At 41.8% G+C, this 21,606-nt stretch overlaps 1 protein-coding gene across 15 annotated transcripts in view; it reads right to left on the bottom strand.

Annotated features, from left to right (window-relative positions):
• epb41l2 (erythrocyte membrane protein band 4.1 like 2) overlaps nucleotides 1–21,606 on the bottom strand; it is a 60,848-nt gene that overhangs the window by 4,805 nt on the left and 34,437 nt on the right. For 3 of the 15 annotated variants that reach the window (XM_012879024.3, XM_036147569.1, XM_036147568.1), the window contains exons 11-24: nucleotides 20,331–20,483; nucleotides 19,263–19,360; nucleotides 18,870–19,042; nucleotides 17,629–17,714; nucleotides 12,622–12,672; nucleotides 12,393–12,449; nucleotides 9,032–9,199; nucleotides 8,365–8,559; nucleotides 6,654–6,722; nucleotides 4,877–5,542; nucleotides 2,874–3,002; nucleotides 2,507–2,605; nucleotides 1,224–1,304; nucleotides 336–453 (exon numbers count right to left, since the gene is read on the bottom strand). In XM_012879024.3, coding sequence (XP_012734478.2) covers nucleotides 346–453; nucleotides 1,224–1,304; nucleotides 2,507–2,605; nucleotides 2,874–3,002; nucleotides 4,877–5,542; nucleotides 6,654–6,722; nucleotides 8,365–8,559; nucleotides 9,032–9,199; nucleotides 12,393–12,449; nucleotides 12,622–12,672; nucleotides 17,629–17,714; nucleotides 18,870–19,042; nucleotides 19,263–19,360; nucleotides 20,331–20,483 — 2,133 coding nt within the window. In that variant the 3' untranslated portion in view covers nucleotides 336–345. Of the gene's footprint in view, nucleotides 1–335; nucleotides 454–1,223; nucleotides 1,305–2,506; nucleotides 2,606–2,873; nucleotides 3,003–4,876; nucleotides 5,543–6,653; nucleotides 6,723–8,364; nucleotides 8,560–9,031; nucleotides 9,200–11,784; nucleotides 11,845–12,392; nucleotides 12,450–12,621; nucleotides 12,673–14,173; nucleotides 15,475–17,628; nucleotides 17,715–18,869; nucleotides 19,043–19,262; nucleotides 19,361–20,330; nucleotides 20,484–21,606 lie in introns of those variants that run through there. The other 12 variants (XM_012879025.3, XM_021324766.2, XM_021324769.2 and 9 more) reach the window with 12 other exon arrangements.

Below are 21,606 nucleotides of genomic sequence, written 5' to 3'. Positions count from 1 at the left end.
GAACCCTCTCTCTGTAGGCTTCAACCTTGTGAAATTGGAACACTATGCACTGCACTAAGGGAAAAATTGGGGTTGTACAAAAGCATGACAGCAGGGGTTATAATACCACTTTAATCAGTATGTAAAAATAAAAATTAGCTCCCTAAGTATGATTTTTCCTAACCGAATAAATATATTGATTAAAAAGGTCTGGATTTGTTTAAGATTGGACTTCAATGTGAGAATGCTGCAAGACATGATATGTTTACTGAGACTAACCTCTTCTGGCACGTCGGCAGGACACAAAATGTTCGAAGAATTAACGAAGACAAGAACGTCATTCTCACTGTTATTACCTGAGTTCAGTCAATCCTCCTCCTCCTCAGCCAGTTCAGTTTCTTTATGAACAACCACTCTGGTAACAGACATGTCAGGATGTTGCTCTTTGGCCTCCTTAATGGCCTGTGCCAGTGCCTGCAGTACCATGGGCAGCCACATGGTGGTGGCATCGAGCAAGACAGGCAGTGGAGGGGAAGGAGGGCAAAAAACGATGGCGTTAAATAAAGGAAAAAAAAAGATGGAATAAGAAGCATGAAGACATCATATGAAAGCAGAACATAAGATCTGTGGACCATTTTACTTTCTTGGGTTGACAGAGTGGTAAAATAAAAAGGACTGATAGAGTAAAATGGCTTTAAATTAGGAAATTACTCCAAGTGGAATAAATTCCTAAAACTCAGAAACACAAATCGGTTGTTTGTGCTTAAATTTAGCAAAACAGAACAGACATGCGACTTAAAACAAACAACAGAGCAAAGGGTCATGCAGATGCGAAAACAGCCCAGTTTCATTTGAACTTGGCGGCATTGATGTTAAAATAAGCCACCAAATATTTGACATTTGGAGGCGAAGACAGCCAATCAAACATATCAGGAGATCAATAAATAACATAAATTAAAAAAAACATCCAACAAGGCAACATTTTCTGGATGCGGGATGAAGGGGGTAAGTTAAAAAAAAAAAGAGGATTTTCATTACAGATGCCAGCAACATGATGGACGCGTCGGCAGAAATCTGTTTTCCTAACAATGTTTTTAATTCTAAATATGCAGAGTTGTACTCTATACCTACAGAAATAATCCCAGAGAGAGCCTTTCACACCTTCCACATCTTGTTAGAATAAAAAGTGACCCAACACTGAAGAAGAGGAAAACCTAAGATGAGCTGAGAGGCTGAGAACGGACCTGGTCGTGGTCGATGTCGCAGTCGCCGGTGATTACGATGCGCTTCTCGATCCTCGTCTCCGAGAGCCCGCCCTTTAATGTCTGGAACAAAAACGGGGGAATCGACTTTGATGACTGTTGCGTGTTTATTTGTAAGCGTAATGGCCCAGCTGGTGAGACACAGCTGGGAGGGACGCACTGAGCCGGAGGCAAAAAAAAAAAAAAAAAAACCAAACCAAACCATGGCGTCATAAAAACAGCAGCCTGTGCCTCAGTTTAACTCCAGGACTTCTGCAGGTTTAATTAGTTAAAGTTAAGCTCCATTTAAAACCCTTTTTAGACCATTCTTATTAAAACCTCAATGAATGACAAATTAATGCAATAAATTAACGTAGATAAATGAAGTTGGTAGGATGCGAGTCCATCGCTTCTGTGCAAACTTTGGTAAATATACACTCTTCCATGATAACTGAGATGGCAACAGACAGATAATAGAAAATATCTTGATTTCAATGAGCTAAAACAATAAGTGAGCTGCAGCAGCGGAAAACTTTTGCAGGTTTAAGGAAAAAGGGCAATTTAGTCAGCTATACAGTTAATATTCAATAAATCAGAATACGGGTTCCAATGAGGCTCAGATTAAAAGCACCTTTTGAAAACAACAAGTATTACACATACTTTACATCAAGCCCATATTTCTGTATTCAAAATGAATTTTTAATCGGTTTGACATAATATTCTAATCTTAAATGTCGTTTTCATTATATGTAGGCAACAAAAATCATTGTCACCAATATAAACAAAGTCTCTTAAACATCAGTCTGTGTCTATATCTATATAATGTGTTTACCTTAGCTAATAGGGTTACTGAAAGAAAGATTTTTTGATAATATTCTAACTTCTTGACCATGACTAAACGCCTGTTTGCTGCCCTGCCTCATGATGCCCCTTGGAGATACCTCCAAAGGGAGAACAATCATAACTCACCATCTATAATTTCAACACATGGAACGAGGTAATGGGGATTTTTCAAATAAAGACGTTTCTAAAGAGGCAATGGATGTACAAATTTAACAAGTAACTTTAACGGAAAACACATACTGTAAATACTTCAGATTCATAAGGCTTAATATTAAGATGATTAAACATAAGACCCGGAACTCACAAGTTTATTTATATAAAAGAAAAGTCAAAACACTGTGTGATTTGAATGCAGGGTGATAATACTAACGATGAACCATAACAGCAAGATACCAGCATATGAAAATGCTTGGGTCAGCGTGATGAGGAGTCCCGTCTTGTACCTTGGTAATGTGCGTGGTTGTGGTGGTGCACAAAGACTCAGATGTGATTGTCTGAGCGGTCATCAACACTCCAGGCTCTCCATCACCGTTACCATCCAACTAAATAAAAAGAGAAAAATTAAACTGTTGGCTCCACATCAGCAAATTCCTCATCTCATCTCTACACTGCTAAGACTTTTTTTTCTTCCTCTTTGGATGAAGGGATGACTGGTGGCGCCATGCTAGAAAGAAAGCCCTTTGTAAAATAAGCTGCATGTTTAACTATAACCACAAGTTTCTCTCACACAGAAAAATGACACAAAGATGAACAATAATGACATTAATAAAAAATAAATAAAAAATCTCCCTGTGCGTCTTAAGTGTGCACCTGTGCGGCCTCGTATGTGATGGTCTTGGTTTCCGTGTGCACGATGGGCACTTCTTTTGTGGCTATCTCAGTTTTCTGGGCAGCAAACGTGTCAGATATAGTCACCATTTCTGTTTTTACCACCGGCGGCTGGGGAGGGAGGAGAGACAGGAGTGAGCGGGAAGGAGACGAGGTTAATAGGTTTGATCTGAGACACACATTTATAAACTCTCTTAAGCACCAGAATCACTTTCAATGTCGGGACAATTCTTATACAAAACGTAGGCGAAGTGTGCTTCAAAGACGCCGGTACTCAAAAAGCACCAAAGAAAAGTGATTTTGTGAACAATACCAGTCAGAGGTTTGGATCACCTTTGTCATTCAACGACTCGTCTTTATTTTTATTACTCTCCTACATCGTAGAGAAGACATCAAAACTATGAAGCTAGATATATGAAGTGAAACAACTCAATATATATTTTAGATTCTTCAAAACAGCCGCCCTTAAAAATAAAATAAGGGCGGCGGAAAATAAAGACAAACCATTAAACGAGGAAGTGTATCTAAAACTTTTGACTGGTGGTGTACGTTCTGGTAAAATACAGTGCCCTGCTAACATATTGGTCACTTTACAACCACAGACCTCAATGTATTATTGGGATTTTATGTGACAGACCAACAAAAACATTGTACATTACAGGTGATGGTCACCAACCTGCAGGACAATGGCCCTAATAATAAACCCAGAGCTCCAATGGGACCTCATAGGTTTAAATATGCAAGTGTTGGAACGGCCCAGTCAAAGTCCAGGTGTAAAGGCCTGAAAAGTGATGCTCCCACATGCTCTCCAACCAATATGGCTCAGTATGAGCTGTAGTGAAAATAATAATAATAAAAAAAAAAAAAAAACAGTCTCTAGATGTGCAAAGCTGGCAGAGAAATAAAGTCTTGCAGCTGTAATTGTAGTATTGACTCAGGGGAGCTGAATCTAAAGGCATGCCCTGATTTTTTAGATTTCCTGGCATCCATCCATAATTTTCTTCAAATCCTCCATCATACACTACTTTGTGTTGGTCTCTCATTAAAAATCCCAAGAAAATCCATTTAAGTTCCGGTTTTAAATACTTTAGCAAGGCACTGTGCTTACTGCATATGTGGCAGAAGGTATAGATTTATGTAAACGAAGCATACACATGCACACATGCAATACATTTCATGCAGGTGAGCGAGAGCTCTTCAATTCATGCAACTTTATGCCGGGAAAAATAAAATACAAACTAGCTAAGAGAAGATAACTAGCAGCTAGCGCAGCAGCCCGACCACACAACTTTGTGGGGTGTCAACATGCAACAGAAAACATGAGACGCCACCAACATGCATAAAACACGAGCCAATAAAAACCAGCAGGGCTCTAATGACTGGGAAAAAAAAACAAAGCGGCTATTGAAATGTAAACAAGGTGACATTCAGATGAGCGGGTGGCATTTCCAAAGTGCTTGGCAATGACGATTTCCACAAATATGAGGCGCAGCATCACTGCCAAACACAATAAAGGACACACAAACACGCCTCGTAAGAGATGAAAATCAGCATCCGAAAATCAAAAACACGCACAGCTAAAAAGCATCCTGCATTAGGCCCCATTTACTTCACAACACAATGTAGGAAGCAACGACAGCAGCACACCACACTGCGTGGCAACATCTATGCGGATGATGGTGTGATGATAATGTGGCAGTGAGTAGGTGTGAATGGGCAATAAAATAATGGTGGATTCATGAGCGCCAAAAATAATGGCGGTGATTTGAGGTTTAATATCACATCCCTAACCGTCTTCAGTAAACAATTTATGGATAATCAATAAACGCTGACAGGACAGAGACGGGTGTGAGAATGTACATGGGGCTTAAATTTGCACACAAGCAGGAAAAGGGAAGCCGGCGGAACGAGAAGCAGCGAGGAAAGAAGTGGGCGTTTCTACGGCTGGCGGGAAGGTTCAAACCCTGGAGGAGCTCTGGCTTTACCTCAGAGCAACAAATAACCTGCGGCCGGGGATCCACTTCAACCAGCGAGGCTTCCCCGTTCATTTTAGGCCGCTCCTGTTCCTCCGTGGGTTTGGCCCCCAGGGTCTCGTCCGGCAGGATGAGACCCTCTGGCGCTTCTTCGGGCGTCACCATCGGATCGTCCGTGCTTTCCTCCGTCTCACGTCCGCTTTCTTTCTCCTCCTGATCATCTTTCTTCTCCTCGACAACACTTGTGTCCTCCTTCTTGGCCTCCTCCTCCTCCTCCTGACTCAGTTCTTCTGCAGGCTCGCTGGCCTCCACTGGAGGAGCCGGAACAACTGGAGGAGACACTTGCTGCTGCTCCTCCTCCTTCGTCATCTGCTCCTCCTCTTCTTCTTCCTTCTCCTCTGGGATTTTTGTTTGAGTGATGGATGCAGCAACGTTTGGCTGGTACTCCGCTTCCTCCTCGCTCTCGCTCTCCGACGAAGCCCTCTCCGGCTTCACGGGCTTTACTTCTTCCACCGCCGCCGCTTCCTCTTCAACCTTCTCTATCTGGTCCTGAGGTTTGGGTTCCGGTTCGGCAGGCGGGGTGGCAGGAGAGTCGGCCGTAACCGGCACGAGTCCAAGTTTGACCGCTCTGGAAACTTCTTGGATGACAACAGTTTCCTCGATTTCAACTTCGGGGGTCTACACACATGCACACATGTACACAGAGTGCACAGACACACACGCACACACACGATAAGATGCACACATACACAACAAACGTTAAAACAAACAAACACAAAAGCAAAATATGATCATTGAACTTAAATTAAAAAAAACATAACTGGGTTAAAACTGTGAAAAAATAATACTGAAGAAACATGAGGAAAAAATAATTTAAAAACATGACGTGTAAATGAAGAAGTTCCTGCAGGGTTTCTACACACTTTTCAAGGAACATTTCCAGATGTTTCCATTCTCAACTTTCAAGAACGTCTTTATATTTAGTGTAAAACATAAAAAGAAATAAATCACTCTGAACTCTATTGAGAACTATATTCTCTGAACTATATTCCTTCAGTGGGCTGGACTGATATATGGAAGCTAAAGAAACAAATATTTAGGCAGGATAGAAAGAAAGGAAGAACACAAAGAGGAAAGAGAAGTAGGACACAATGAAAGAATAAAAGAAAAGAAGGAAGGAAGAATGCAAAGTGGAAAAGGAAGCAAGACACAAGGACAGACAGGAAGGAAGGAAGGAATGACAAGGAAGCAGTAAAGGTAGCAAACTATAAAGGTCACAAGAAGGGAAGGAAAGGCAAAATGATATAAAGACATAAGAGTACAGGAAAGCAACGAAGGACGTGAGAGAAGGAAGGAAGGAAGGAAGGAAGGAAGGAAGGAAGGAAGGAAGGAAGGAAGGAAGGAAGGAAGGAAGGAAGGAAGGAAGGAAGGAAGGAAGGAAGGAAGGAAGGAAGGAAGATCACAAGGAAAAGAACGATGGACGCAATGGTAGAAAATAGAAAGGGTAAAAGAAGGAAGATCGCAAAAAAAAGGTCTGGAAGTAAAACAATATTTTTCCACACTCTATTTTTTATACTTTTCCAGACCTAAAAATACTCAAATCCAATTCCCTATTTTTCCAGACTGTGTAGGAACCCTGTCACTGGATCAAGTAGGAAACCAGACAAACAAACGACCAAAGAGGCAGTGGGAGCACGAAAGCTCAGCAGAGAGGAAATGGAGAAACGAAGGAAGCGACAGTCATGAATGGGAGGCTGGGATTACGCATTACGGAGAAAGTTAGTACCACCTTTGCAGGTTCTTTGGTATCAGAGCTCGTATAATCGGCTGGAGCTGCTTCTGTTTGCGGCGCGCAGACCTGCATGACAGAGAAGTTAGGATAACAACATCAATCACACACCAACAGGGACATCATTGTTAGCAGTTAGTAACACTGGGATGCTTGTTATCACAGCATGGGGATGGGGATGGGGGGGGGGGGGATCTGTCCTTTGCTCTTCCACTCGTTATCATTTTCCTCTTTTCATCTGCAGGACTGCTGCTCTGCACAGACAGAATCCACACACATGCAGGAAGACCACAGCGGGCAGAAAAAGCTCGACAGAAGAATAGAAATGAAGGTCGTCACATGAAAAAAAAAGGCTACAGAAAAAAAAAAAATGGTACTGAAGTGTCTTTTTCCATACATACAAAGGTGTTTTGTGCCATTTACAGAATCTGCAGTAAACGGACACATAATAAAAACACTATGAAGTTCTCTTCTTTTATTGTGGCCTTGGTGAAAACAGCCGCTTCAGTACCTGCTGTCTTTAAAAAGGCAAGAGGATGTCTGGGATGCAGAGTCGGCACGTCGGAGGCTTAAAATCATTTAAAGCCAAAAAATGACAAGCCCATGCACGGAACAGCTGCTAGTCGATTTAGATCAAATTCATCCTGAAAATTGTGCATCAACAAGTCGCTGAGCATTAAATGTTCCCAGACACAAATTAAAGTCATGCGACAACAACAGCAGGCTTCATGGGCTTTTTAAACACATCTGCCAGGCATCCTTAGTAAACTAAAGCATTAAAAGGTGTCAGTTTACTTTCAAACTGGTTGCATTTTAATAAAAGATCGGAGTAAGAAAATTAAAAGGTAAACCCTACACAATGTTGGCACTAGCGATGTCTCTGCTATCAGCTCAAGATCACAGCGTTTTTTTAAAAGGATCTGTAGCCCAGTCCCAGACTAAACTTCTCATACTGGTTGTTGGGATAAAATCTTTAATTAAACCAGAGTTTTCACCAACAATTTAAGTGCTTTCCTCCACTTTCAATGAGATTTGCAGTGAAGAAGAGACTGTACTGGCTGCTGCAGTGTGGGTGGGGCTGGGGGCAGAAAGCAGCTGAAACGCACCTCAATAATCTTTATGACGTTCACAACAAAACACTAAGTTTAAATAGGAGGAGGAGAAAATCTTCTGAACCTTTTGTCCAAAAATGACTAACTGATATGTTACAAGCTGAATTATCAATGATCAAGTCAAAATAGGGATCAAACATGCAAGCATGGACGTAGCTTTGCTCGTTAAGAAAAAGCAAGCTGGGAACCTATTGAGGACTGTGGCTGTAGTCAGAAACAAACTCTTGTTTGTTTTCCCGTCTCACTGTCAAAGCAAATGGAAACCGCTGCATCTGGAAGGTCATTGGTGAGTAAGCTAAGAGGATAAAATCACAAATGTAGAATATCTAATGTTTTCAGCACTATGATCCAATCAGAAATCAGATTTTTAGCCTAATTAGCTGCTTCCAAAGGGCCAATGGAAAAGGCCTCCATTATAACATTAGACTGAGCTAAAGTAATACTTTATTTCACAGATTAAGACCATTAGAACCTAACATATTTGTCACCATTAAGTCCGTTCGGACTGGGAAGAGGTATCATCAAACAGGGCCATCCCTAGCTTTTAGGACCATTTAAAGTAAACTGACTCCTTAAATGTTTAGTAGTAGCAGAAGCACCTCGGTGGCAGAAGGTGCAGAAACAGATGAGCTGCAGACAGCAGTGGGAGCAGCAGCAGCGGCGGCGGCTGAACATGTGGTCGCAGCAGCATCTAGCGTTGGTTCCTGAACGCTGCGTTGAGGCTGAGCGGCTGAGTAAAATTCAGCAGCAGTGCGTCTGCTGAGAAGCACTGAAGCTATTTCGTCTTCCAGGCTCTACGGCAAAAAAAGGAAACGCACACAGGACAGCAGTGAAAGGAGTTACTGAGAGAACACGCATCCTTTCGGATCCACGCACAAAGCCGCGGTTTTTATCCGCTATAGCAAAGAGCGTTTTAGTAGAGCAGAGTGGAGAGAGAGGCAGCTAAAGAAAACCCACGTGCTGTCAGGAAGAAAACAGAGCATTAGTCCAGATCAGGAAGGATAAAAAGACAGACGCTGTTGTTGACATTTTTCAAACGATGTCAGGAAGAGCAGTTCGAGCATGTGAGAAGTCAACCCATAAAAAGGCAAAAAGAAAAAGACGGCTAATATTTAAGCATGAGGACCAACCTGCATTTAAAACCACACACAATTACAAAACCAGTTAGTTTGGCTTCACCTAGCAAACCAACCCAGCAACCATCAGCAGACATAACGCTGTCTTGTCGAGAGACAAGCATCCTGACGGATGGACGGACGGACGTACCACTTGTTGCTGCTGGACACGTATCGTTGTAGCAGGAGAGGAGGTGAGGCGTTTCTCCCACTGGTTGGGCTGAGGAGGAGAGGGAGGTGGCGCCTCCATAAAGGAGCGCTTGAGCTGGCTTATGCTAGCCTGGTGTTTCAGAACCTCGTCTTGGGTCTTATCGAGGTCCTGATGGGGATGGGACAGGATATGAGGGGTTTGAGGAGGGGGTGAGGGGTGAGGGGTGTAAGTAAATGAGGGAGCAGTGAGGAGAATGGGAGGTAATTAAAAACGGTATAGTAGTGAGAATTAGGGTAGAAAATGATGTAGGTTTTCCCAATAGAAGGGGTTTGGGAAGAAAACAGATGGAAGTGGAGTTTCAGTGGAGGTGTAGTAAGATTATGAGGCAGAAATGTGAACAAAAAAACAAAACAGACAGAGCAATGGAGAAGGTAATGGAGGAGGGAGGGATAATGGAGAACGGGGAGGGGAAACATCGGTCACAGAAATATTAGTCTGTCAATCCAAAGAGCAACAGGATGGAGGGCAGGCTTCACTGAAGCTTTCTTCTGTTAAAAAATACCCCAAAATAATCCTTATTTTTAATTACATAAACTAACAACCAGACTTCAGTGAAACCGGTCCTCCCAACTTGTTTAATTGCCGTTTTTTTCTCTCAATAAATGAAGCCATAAACATTATGGCTGGATGTACAGCATGGAGCTGGTGGTATTTTCTGTCATTCACTGTATTTTAGCTCGCCCCTCTCTGGCTCACCTTCCTCTTTAACCCACTCTGTTTTATTCCCACTCACCTTTAACATCCTGTATATTTATATATGCAGTAATGTGAAGAAGTATTTAGATATTTCTTCAGTTTTTATTTATTTTTTTGCTCCTTAGAGGTTCCAGAATAAACTAGTGGTCAGAGTAAAGACAAAAAGCAGTTTTCAAACAATAAACTGAAGAAAATATAAAAAGCAAACAAAAACCTCCTATCCTTACATGGAAAAAAATAAATACTCGTAAACTCATGTGACGTTGTTGACGATGATAACTCTCATGAGAGTGTTTCTCTAACTTTTGCATAGCTGTGAGCAAACTTTGTTCATACTAAAAAAAAAAATATGTGGTTGAATATACAGACCACTGAAGGTCACGCCACAATCGCTTTTAAGTCTGGACTTTGACTAGGCCATTTCAAAATCTTCATGTTTTTTTTACCCAGTCACTGGGATGGACTTCCTGTTGTGCTTTGGATTACTGCCCTGACCAGAGAATGCTTTAGCTTAAAGAGTTATGCCTCCAACAAGTACAGCAACTTAACCGGAAGCAGCAACGCAGCCCCAGGCCGTCACACTACCACCATGTTTGACTTTTGGTTAATGTTCTTTTTTTTTTGTCTTTTTTTTACACAGGATCAGGCTGGATTGTAGTTTTTCCTTTAACTAATACAATTGGAACTTAAAAGCTACCTTTTTAAACTCAAGTTCTTTTTGTCTGATAAAAAAAAAAAAATGTGTCTGTAAGGATACAAATACTTTTATTTGTAACAAGTATCTAAGTATGTACATATGTATGTATGACTTTTCTTATCTTTTATCAGCTCTACTTTACAACCTGTAGGACTGAGACTTGTCCAATCTAGTAATATTATATTAACAAAAATTCTCTTTAAAGCACTGTTGGTGGTCTGTGATACTTTAAGAATGAGACCAGTTTCAGACTCTGATCTAATAGGTTCAGAAACCAAATGGACCTTTTACATGTTTTAACGAGCGTGCTTTCATCTGTGCGTATTCAGGCAGTAATTCAGAAACAAAACCTACCGATGGGTTTGCCTTATTTCTACAGACTTGAAAAGCAAGAAAATTAAATCCCAAATCAAGCAATCCCTGATTTGAATCATCTAATCCTTTAAACTATCAAAATGCTTTGTAGACTTCTCGGTGCAATGACAGAAGATTCCCATCAGCCCCAGGGTGCACAAAGAACTGTTGTTGTTTTAGTTTGTTATCAGACCGCACGTGTCTCGGCGGTGGCAGCCAATCACAAGATAACAGGAAGGAAGCTCCTTGTGCAGAGGCAGGGGTTAGTCAGGTTACACACAGCTGCCTGGCAATAATCAAACTTTTGACCAATCAAGGACTGAGAACAAAACAAGATAAAAACAGCACTGGACATGCACAGAGCATGCATTATGGTGGCGTCAATACACCACACATCCTATTCACAAAGCAGCCATTGTGAACGCTCAGCCTGGGAAATTGTTTTTAGATGAGCGAGTCTCTTCTGTGCTTTTGTGTAGAAGCACATCAACCAAATACTTTGCATTTCATTCATTCAGGCCGGAAAAAAAAAACGCTCACTTCCTTACTGGCCATACGGTTGGACACTTTAGGATGGCGATAGTGTTCATTTATCTCTATAAAGATTGCAAGTCACAAGCATTACTGCTGCTTAGCCTTCAGGATTTAAGCAATTTAAAAAGGCATGGCTTTATCAGAATAGCTGCTGTGTAAATCGGGATATTTAGCAACAAAAAAATCTGCAAACAAAGTTTTTCAATGAGACGCGATTCGCTGAAAAACTGCAAATAGCTGAAACTGAGAGCAAACGTCCACATGCTGGCATGCACACAGAGCCTGAGAGTGCGAGAGGGCAGCAGGTCTTGTAGGACAGCCCAGGTGAGACTGGGCTGTAGCTCTGATGGCGTTAGATAAAGTAGTAACACGGACATCAGGTTTTCAGCCATCATTCGACGCCAGTACCAACCTCCAACATTAAATTACTGTGCCTCACATATATATTGTCCCCATGCACTCTCAATGGACTCTGGAAGGCAGACATACAGCACAAAATGTGGGAAAAAAAATAAAAAAAATCAATGAAGAAATAAACCCAAATGTGTAAAGAAAATTATGTAAAGCAATTTCACTTGGAGTATCTCAAAGTGAAACAAAAGCTGACCTTGGGAGCAAGAACAACAAAACATTTTGGTGTTACCGACGATCTGAGTGCTGATGCCACCGAAGCATAAAAAAAAAACAAAAAAAAAAACACCACAACACCAACACACGTGCACATAAACCAACAAACCCCAACGTGTTTTCCAGCAATCTCAAAATGATGTAAAGGAACAAAGCGTATGAACCAAAAAACCAAAACACAACCTGTGAAACGCAGCAGAGCGTTTATGAAAGTGAAAATAATGGATGAAAATGCCCATTTACGATCAGCTTTTCAACACCCAAACACACTTTGATTGGATTTTTTACAATTATTTACAGAGTTGATTTAATCTGATCCGATCAGGGCAACTTCAACCATCAAGCCAACCCACGGGAGCAGAGCGAACGATTGACGGATCAACACATAATCACCAATAACAGCGTATGAACCTGAGAGGGGGCAGGCTCTGCACGTCCAGGGGACTGTTGCTGAGGTAAAGCCAGGCAGAGAGTGAGGACAGGTTAGGATCACGGCCTATTGTAACCAGCTGGATACAATATTAAGATCCAGCTTTCATTTAATTTTTAATCAAATCTCACACTGTTGCTTATAATTAGGAAGTTTTGAAAACCAAAAAAAAAAAAAACAGGTCCTACAGACCTGGGACGGCTTGGCTTCCACATCGACGTGGCTCAAGTCCACCTCCTTAGCCTTCAGAGTGGTAGAGATGGGAGGTGGAAGTCAATATTGAGAGCACACGAGGGGGGGGGGGTAACAGTGAAATGGATGATGGGGAAAATCTTATTCTCCTGTTTAGGGAGCACTTCTGTTCATGTGAAACTACATATAAGACGATCAAGCAGGGACGACACTCTGCTGTTATTCTACATTTAAAAAAGACTTGTAGTTTTTACAAGCGTCAAATATGAGGGTTAACCATCTTTATTCTGCCTTAAATCGATTTTATATACAACAAGATATATAAACTAACTAAAAAAATAAGCCAAGCTTTCATCCACCAGGAGGAAGTCAGATAGCACTTCTGCTCATCCCTAACTACTGGGAGTAAAGTCATAAAAACAAACTATGTTCATTCGGTTCTATAAGGAGCTACCAGGCATGATACAGGTAGGCATGGGCCGGTCAGACCAAGGCTTAAACAGATTCAGGTTTTAAAAGCTGATAAACGCAGCAGAAAGGAGCAGCCTGTGCGCTGTTGTTACTAAAAAGACTCCTAAACTTAAGAAGGAAACAAAACTGACTATGCAGAAATATGTTGGAGTCAAGTGTGTAATCTAATGCTGCTGTGCGGCGGTTTCCAATTCAACCTTGTGTGCAGGCATATTGAAAAACAAGGGGTGAGGAAGTGAAGGGGATTTTACTCAGCGTCCAGCACGGCCGTGTCTCTGGGATATGTACAGTACGTGTGTACGGACATTACAGAGACTGATCCGGGAATGAGATTTCAACGCTATGAGTGAAGGATGCTGAGGGTCATGCTGCAAAATATTTACCATGGCTAAATCATTAATGGCAGCCTGGCTTGTTCTGGTAATCAAAACTGTATAAGCCACGTTGCTAAAATGTGTAGGAAGAGTGAGGCTGGGAGTGTTATGTTGCTACTAAGCAGCTACTAAAGCTACAGTAGGCAAACCATGAATGGGATGTCTGTAGTGGACTGCAGGCTGGCTTGTTATGTTGGGTCACAATAAACAGCAGAAAGGGACAATATTATGCACAATAACCATTTGCGGGTGTCTATTTTTTAATATCTATATATTAAAAATCATAATAAATCCCATACATACCATTATAACTATAAATATCCACACGGTATATATATATTAAAAAAAAAAACGCTTTTCTTTTTGTCTTTCAAATGTCTCATCCAGGCTACCATACAGCCGGCCCATGCCTAAATGGATACAAATGTAAAAATATTTAACATCCAAGCGCTAGTCTTTGGGGATTTTTCTACACTATGTAACCAAACTGGAGAAACTGAAGACGTACTGAGTAAGAATACTATAAAATATTACGCATTTCTAAATACTACATCTTGTTTCCTATTTTGGTGAGTTACGACACAGTGTAATCAGAGATAACGTCGCACAATGTGCGTTTCCTTTAGTCAGCATTTAAAACTTTAAATATACCTACTTTATACTATTAATTTAAATATTATTCATCTTTTTAACTTTAAATAATTTTGCCAACTCCGTTCTTGACTTTGGTAAGCATACAGTGAGGTGCAGGGGAGCTAAAAAGAGGAGGAGGATTATCGGATGGAGGAGGCGCTGGTGGTAGGAAAAAACAAAAAGGAGGAGACATTCACGTATTTATGCTGTTTACATTCCCACAAAGGCTGAAAAGGTAAAAAAATTAAAAGTGGGGCGGAACGATAAATGTGAATATGTGAATTTATGCCGCAGGATCACACATCTCCTGGATCCAGCTCTTGTCTGGATGGTGCCTGCTGTGAGGGGGGGTGCGTGTCGGTGTCAGAGCCGAGGCGTCCTGGTCTGCACCAGAGCTTAAATTGTGCTCGTTTGGCTCGTCGCTCATGAACACAGGCAAAAGCGTCTTTCTTCGGCTGGAGACGGCGATCTCAAAGTAGGACAGGGTCAGGCCGAGGGGTGTGGCTAAAATCAGGGCTAAAACCACCGAATGGCTGGCTGTCAGCATCACAACGAGCAGGAAGAGTGTTAGGAGGCAGGGCAGGAAGAGAGGGGAGGGGTTTAGGAGGTAGCGGTGGACAGATGCGGAGACGTTAGACGGGCAGAAAGGGCTCAGAGGAGGAAGGGCGGGGCGGGACGAGAAAGAGGAGAGCGAGGAAAAAGAGATGATCTGAGGGCAGGTGATGGAGGATACGTTGGGAAAGTGTAGCTGCTTTGTGTATAAAGGAAGAATAGTGAATAATTTCATGAACTTTGGGGCAAGACGTGTCAGAAATGCCTGAAAATGGGTCCACTGAAATGCTAAACGGTTAATTATTCGTCGTAATTTAGATGCGACTAGGCTGAGAACCGAATGTTTGGGCCCAGAAATGCTAAAACAAATGCTCAGCTTCTCTGTTAGCCCCGCAAATAACTTCCTGGGCTGACACCTGCCTTCGCTCTTGCCTAAAACGAAGAGAAAAGACAAGATGAAAGACGCTAATTTAACCACACCCTTCGGAGACAACCACAGTCGCAAATTTGCCAAACCGGCTGTTGCCCCGGTTACGCCCTCCTCGTTTTTCACCAGCTCTGAACCGAGTGTCTGGGGGGCAGCGACAGGCTGAGAGGTTTGAACCGCGTGTCCGCGATCAGCCGGCTGCTGATCGGTGAAAAGGGAGAGGGTGTTTGAGGGAAGGCTCCACAGCGAGTGTGCGGCTTCCGCGTCCTCGGCGCGGTCGTCGTCTTCGGAGATGTCGGAAAGGGCGCGGTCGAGCTCGGAGATGGAGTCGAGGGAGGGGGGGATGGATGAGAGGGAGGACGACGAGGAGAAAGAGAGAGGAAACATAAAGATTGACTGATGGATGGGACGTAAAAGAAGAGGGAAAACATACGTGGGGATAAAATGTGAGAAAAGCAGCAAATACAGGAGGAGAAAAAAAAAAAGCATACGCACGTCGAGAAAGTGATAAAAAGCGAGCCGTGAAGAAATGAATCGAAACGACAAACCAAAAAATAAGCAACAGTGTTTCATGACGGGAAAATATCAGGTCATGCAGGTGGGATGTTTGAAAAGCAAAATAAAAAAAAAAAGGGGGGGGGGTTGTGAAGGAAAAAAGAGAAAGGGAAAGAAACATAACATTAGTCAGTGAACAACACGGCACAAAAAGCTTCAAAGTGAACGTAGCGGGAGCGGAGCAGAGTGCAGAAAAACGAGGGCACAGGTGTTTGCAGAAACTGCCAACAGGGGGTGTCACCACTGATAGGCGGGAGGCGAGTGGGGATCAGGAGGAAAAGGGGTGGCGGGACTGGAGACATGCACTGCAAACTGAATACGCCCTGATCTGTGGCTGTAGGGGGGGAGCAGCGCCCCCCTGTGGACACACGTTGAGTGGCTAACACCAGGCAGAGAGTGCATGGCTGGAAAAGGATCACTATCCTGGGAAACATTCAAATTAAACACTGGGACTTATCGCAGTTAAGTTATCACCACGACGAAAATGTGTAAGCGTGAAAGTGTGGGCCTTAAAATCTATTCACCCTTTATTACCACACTGACAAGTTTAGAAAATTTCAACCTTTAACCCGAGAATATTTATTTAATGGGAATAACCATTTATTTTCATGTATATTTTAATTTCAATCTTGAATTTTAGTACTATTTTTATATTCATATATTTTTCTATTGGAATTATTTTCTTTTGAATTGATATTTGTGGATTTTCAGCTGCTCAGAGCTTTAAGAAGCTTAAAATCCTCAATGACTTCCTGTTTTCCAGTGGAATGAATACGAAGCGATGAAGAAACTCACATCTCTCAGCCTCTCCTCAAAATGGGAAAAACAGGAGAACATGTAAATCAACTCAGGCAGATCTCTGTAAAGGAAAATAGCCACTAACTTACGGTTCTAGACTAAGAGCAATGTTTTTGGAAACCTGTCAGCTAAAGCCTTTTCTGCAGACTCCCTTAAACTGAGCTGTTTGCTTTGTCTGGTGTAAAACAAAAAAGAACCTGTGGGGGAAATCTTTATGTTCATTGGTAAATATGGTAAAAGATCTACGATACTCTGCGCCTGCATGGATGAAATCCTGGAAAACTAGTAGATCAAGGCATTTTTGCAAAGACAGAAAATTCTGCTGACTATGTCAAAAAAAATAAAATAAATAAATAAATAAATAAATAAAGGGTTGCATCCTTCAACAAGATGAACACGGCAGTGGTTGACAGTACCTAGACCTAAATCATTTAGAAAACCTGGTGATTGAGCTCAAGAGAATATAAATGAGAGCAGAACGAGGTCTCTGGATGACCAGAGAGATTGTACAGAGAGAAATGGTCAAAGATCATTCTCTCTATTAAAAGATTATTATGTCTTAAACTGGGATTTATTCCAGTCAAAGATGTTGCACACTTTTCTAAACTTTACAATAAGACTGTACTACCTTAACAAAAGCTTCTTTTTAAAGGCTTTTACACAAAGTAATTAGATGTGTCCATTTCTAAACATCTATCCACACCTTGGTGGATTTTAGTGGCCGCTGCTTGGCCCAAGTTTTGCGATGAAAACTGACACGCTGAGAAGAACAATGCACACATTAGTGTTGAACTCTTCTTCTTTAAAGCATTTCATCAGATAAAAGCAGAGCCAGTCCGCTCCGACTCTGTTCTTCACCACATCAGGCAGCAGAAAATGTTGTGAAAGCCAGTAATCTGGGTTCTGTTCACCTCCTGCCTCTGGCTGACGAAGCTTTTTTTAGGGAGTGACCAGAAGATTTGTTTTAATTAACACAAACAGGAACATTATGCCGGTATGTCAGTATCCAACAAAGTCAAAGTGTTAGAAAGTAACTGATTTCCGTTCTTTGAGTAAAAACATAGATCCCTTTGCATATTACGAGCTCCCCACATAGTAGAAAAACATCAATATTATGATTATCTGCAACCTGCAGGCAGATAATTTTTAATGTTTTAATCTTGCGCTCCACACACTGAGATTTGGGCACATACACACCTTGGAGTCAGAGTGAAGCTCTAGATGGGGGTCCCGTCCGTTCTCAGCCGTCTCACTTCCAGCCTCAGTTATGCTGATCACCGGCGCTGAAGCCAAGGAAACACACACAACGAAAATCAGCTGCTTTATCCGACAGAAAATTCAAGATCCAACGTTTGTTAAAAAAAAAAAAAGCTGACTCTTAATCAAGTCTGAAGTTGAAGGTCTGGTAAATAAACTGAAACATCTGCAGGTTGATCTACCTACACTGCAAAACGGATCTAAAAATAAGTGAAATGTTCTTAAAGTGAGTGTATTTGTCCTTGATTTGAGCAGGTAAATAAGATTATTTGCCAATGGAATAAGAGTTTTGACCCCTAAAATAAGACAATTAGACATACTGCACTTGAAACAAGATGGAGATAAGTTGTTGCTATTTTAAGTGCAAAACTCTTATTCCATTGGCAAATCATCTTATTTACCTGCTCAAATCAGGGACAAATACACTCATTTTAAGAACATTTTACTAATTTTAAGCTCGTTTTTGCAGTGTACAGCAGGAATACAATTACTACTGAAACAATTATCCACGTTTTAGCTTTCACTGCGCTGACCTTTGAGCGTTTAGCTTATTTAGAAATGATCAGGGGAATGGAAGTACGTAAAAAGAGCAAAAAAACATGAACTGTAGTAAAACAATATGTCCAGCAGGGGTCGTTGTAAGGCAAGTGGAAATTTGCACACAGCTGCAAAAAAAGGTGGAATCTGTAAACATTGTGGGAAACCACAGGAAAACGGCGTGGTCTCTTACCGTTTTGTTTTATTACAGAGGGCTAAATAATTGCTCTCTGCAGAAATAAAGGCAGGTCTGAGACCAGGTTGCATTTCTGCATGGAGGTATGAGGGAACCTCCCACTTATTTAACTCAAAGGCGGGTGTCATGTGTCCCGCTTCTTTATACTCTGAGTTTCTCGCCTTTTCAATAAACAGAGCGTTCTTTATTTCCATCTTTCCCGTTCTCTCACTCGGCCTCTCACCGTGTGACAGGAAACAGATGCTCCAGCTATTTCCTGTATCTGGTCTGACAAAGAGCATTTTAGATCCATTTCATAAAAAAAGGCATTCACTGATGAAATTCCAAACTGGGCTTCGTGCTCGACATTCCTCTTTCCAGGCACATTTCCTTTTGATGGACACTCTTTAAAAAAGGGGTCCTTTAAATATGGCGCCTTGCTCACATGGTGAGGGGCTGCCAGCGTTACCTCCGTCCAGACTGCGGCTGATGCGTTTTGAGGAGGTGCGCTCAAAGCTGGGCGCGGGTCGGTCGATGAGGGAACTCGCCAGCCGGGTCTGGGCCTGAGTTCGCCCGCTGTAGCGGAACTTGGATCCCAGAGTCAGAAAGCGGGCCTTGGTGGGAGCCTCCGGTGCGTTTAACCTGGAGACGAACAAACAGAGCATGACTAAAATGATACTGTGGTGTTAATTTCTCTGCATGTCTGATGGAGGAAGATGATTCCCAGCAAGCTTGTGGTTGTGGGTGAGTGCAGCTGATACCGAAAAGCATCAGCCTATAAAGGCGCATGAACATACGGGTTCTTGCTGAGCCCCCCCAGAACCCTACGCTGCATCTCTCTGAGAATGTCTGCATCATCTACCTGAAGAAGCTGTGGTTTTCTACGCAGACCTTCCACAGCTTTTTAGCAGACCGATGGTTCTGCAGTTTGAATCCCACGGTGCTCTCGAACTGCTCCGTCTGTCGGGGAAACAAAAAGGCAGAAGCATGTTTGATGCACAAACCGAACTATGTGCATCCACTGGAGTGCTAATCCCCCGCTGTTTGAACGAGTCGCTTTGAAGCCACCGGCCGCCATCTTGGTACTCCCTATTTTCCCCCAGTAACTAGGGAATATGTGCGCTACAGCATCGAATAACAAGGATTTTCTCATGTTCAGGGGGGCTTAAGACTTTTAAAATGTCAAATGTCATATACTTTTATGTTATGTTCTAAAACTATCAAGTACTGATAAAGTCATGTGCTGAAATATTTTGCATTTTATGTATTTAAATATATATATATAACATTTATAAATATATAAATAAAAATATACAAAAACATATACATATATAATATGAATAACATGGTGGTTTTTCTTTCCACTGTCGCTTCATGCTTGCTCAGTATGAGGGATTGCAGCAAAGCCATGTACAATGCAGACGACTCTTCCTGTGGCTCTACGGTTCCCCAGGAGTGAATGCTGCTTGTCGGGACTTTGATGCAATCAACTGGTTTCCTTATATAGGACATTTTTGACCAATCTGTATAATCTGACCCAATCTGTATAATATGATTGAACTTGACTTTGTAAAGTGCCTTGAGATGACATGTTTCATGATTTGGCGCTATATAAATAAAATTGAATTGAATTGAATTAAAATATTTCAGCAGCTAATTTCCTAGTAGTTGATAGTGTTAGTACATCCACTGACTATAGAATTACCTATAAAACGTTTTTACACAGCCAGAAAACTGCTTGTTGTTGCAACCAAATCCTATGGGATTCTGTGAGAGTAGGGAGTAGCAAGATGGCGGCCAGTGACTTCAGTTTTTCGGCAAAATCAGCACTCCAGTGTATTATATAGCTCAGTGTGTGCAGCGGAGTAGGCGTGCTCTGCAACGTCGGGACAGCCGTCCAGCCGTCCCTGCAGGTGTATTTACTACAAACCTCTCCAGGTCTGATCTTGATGTAGAAGTTGTTCCTCTTGTACGATATCTTGAGGATTTTGGGCCACGCGAACCGATTTATCCGAAGTCTGTCTTTGTACACCAGGAGCCCATTGGCGCACACGCCTAGCATGATGTCCACTCCCTCTGAATCCTGTCATAGTCAGATAAAGAAGCAGAAGAGAGAAAATGACTTGATAAAGCAATTATATATCAATCTGATAATAAACTGGAGCTGATGGCACCAGTGTGTCCAAACCAGATCATGCTGTACATCAATTGATTTTTAAAGTAGTCTGCAGAAGCTCAATTATCACAAACAAACACACACACACTTCAGACTAACTCACCAGCAGAGCTTTTAAATTCAGGGCCATACGGTGGTAGTAATGGTGAATTGATTACGACGATATACTAACAGAGGATAATCAGTTGCACTAATGGAGAGTGCAGCAATATGTTGGTAATGGACAGCTTTACTAGGGCCCGGCCACATTTTACACATCACAAGGACATGCTGCGCTAAAAGCCAGCCATCGATCGCCGTTCCTGTGCTGCGGGAACTAATAGACTTTAGTTGTTTGGTCGATTGCTGACGCAGAATCATTATCACCCTCAACCACCGGGACAATTGTCAAAAGAAGTCATGGAGACACCTGTGGGGTCCCCACTGCTCATCTATCAGTTTGGGAAAAGATGTGGTCGTGTTTTTGTGTAATAACTTAGCTCTGGCAGCTAAAAGAGTTAGAAAGGCCTGCTGCATGGCATCTAATTAGATACAAATTTTCATTTATTATCAGCAAAGCAAGTTAAAATTTGGCCTTTATTTTGTGAACCTCACTAATACCTCGATTTGAAGTATTACATGACATACCTGAATGATGTTTGCAATACAGATTTGTGTGTCCATAAACTAAACTCCATTAGCTAAAATAAACTGTAATTTCACAACACTATGTTCTCCAAACACTGTGGAACCCCTAAATCGAAGAATATTAGATTTTATTCAATAATTGAAAATAAAAGAGCAAATATATTTTGGAGTAGTTTCCCAGTGCTCATTGAGCAGAATATAAATTATTTCTGCTTAACAAGCAGATATTACCTGATGAATTAGTCAGGCTAGCTGCTCAGGTAGGTGGATTAGCAGACATGAACAGACCCAACTTCTGTTTTAAGCTGTTCCTTAAACGAGAGCGATGGCACTCCTTTAGTTTCCACACTTTTTTTCCCCCGGCAAAATATTTCCAATGAGGCAAATTTGACGTTTTTATAAA

The sequence above is a fragment of the Fundulus heteroclitus genome, chromosome 15 (genome assembly GCF_011125445.2).
Source record: "Fundulus heteroclitus isolate FHET01 chromosome 15, MU-UCD_Fhet_4.1, whole genome shotgun sequence".
Classification (NCBI taxonomy): Eukaryota; Metazoa; Chordata; class Actinopteri; order Cyprinodontiformes; family Fundulidae; genus Fundulus; species Fundulus heteroclitus.
This window is presented reverse-complemented; position numbering and strand designations above follow the sequence as displayed.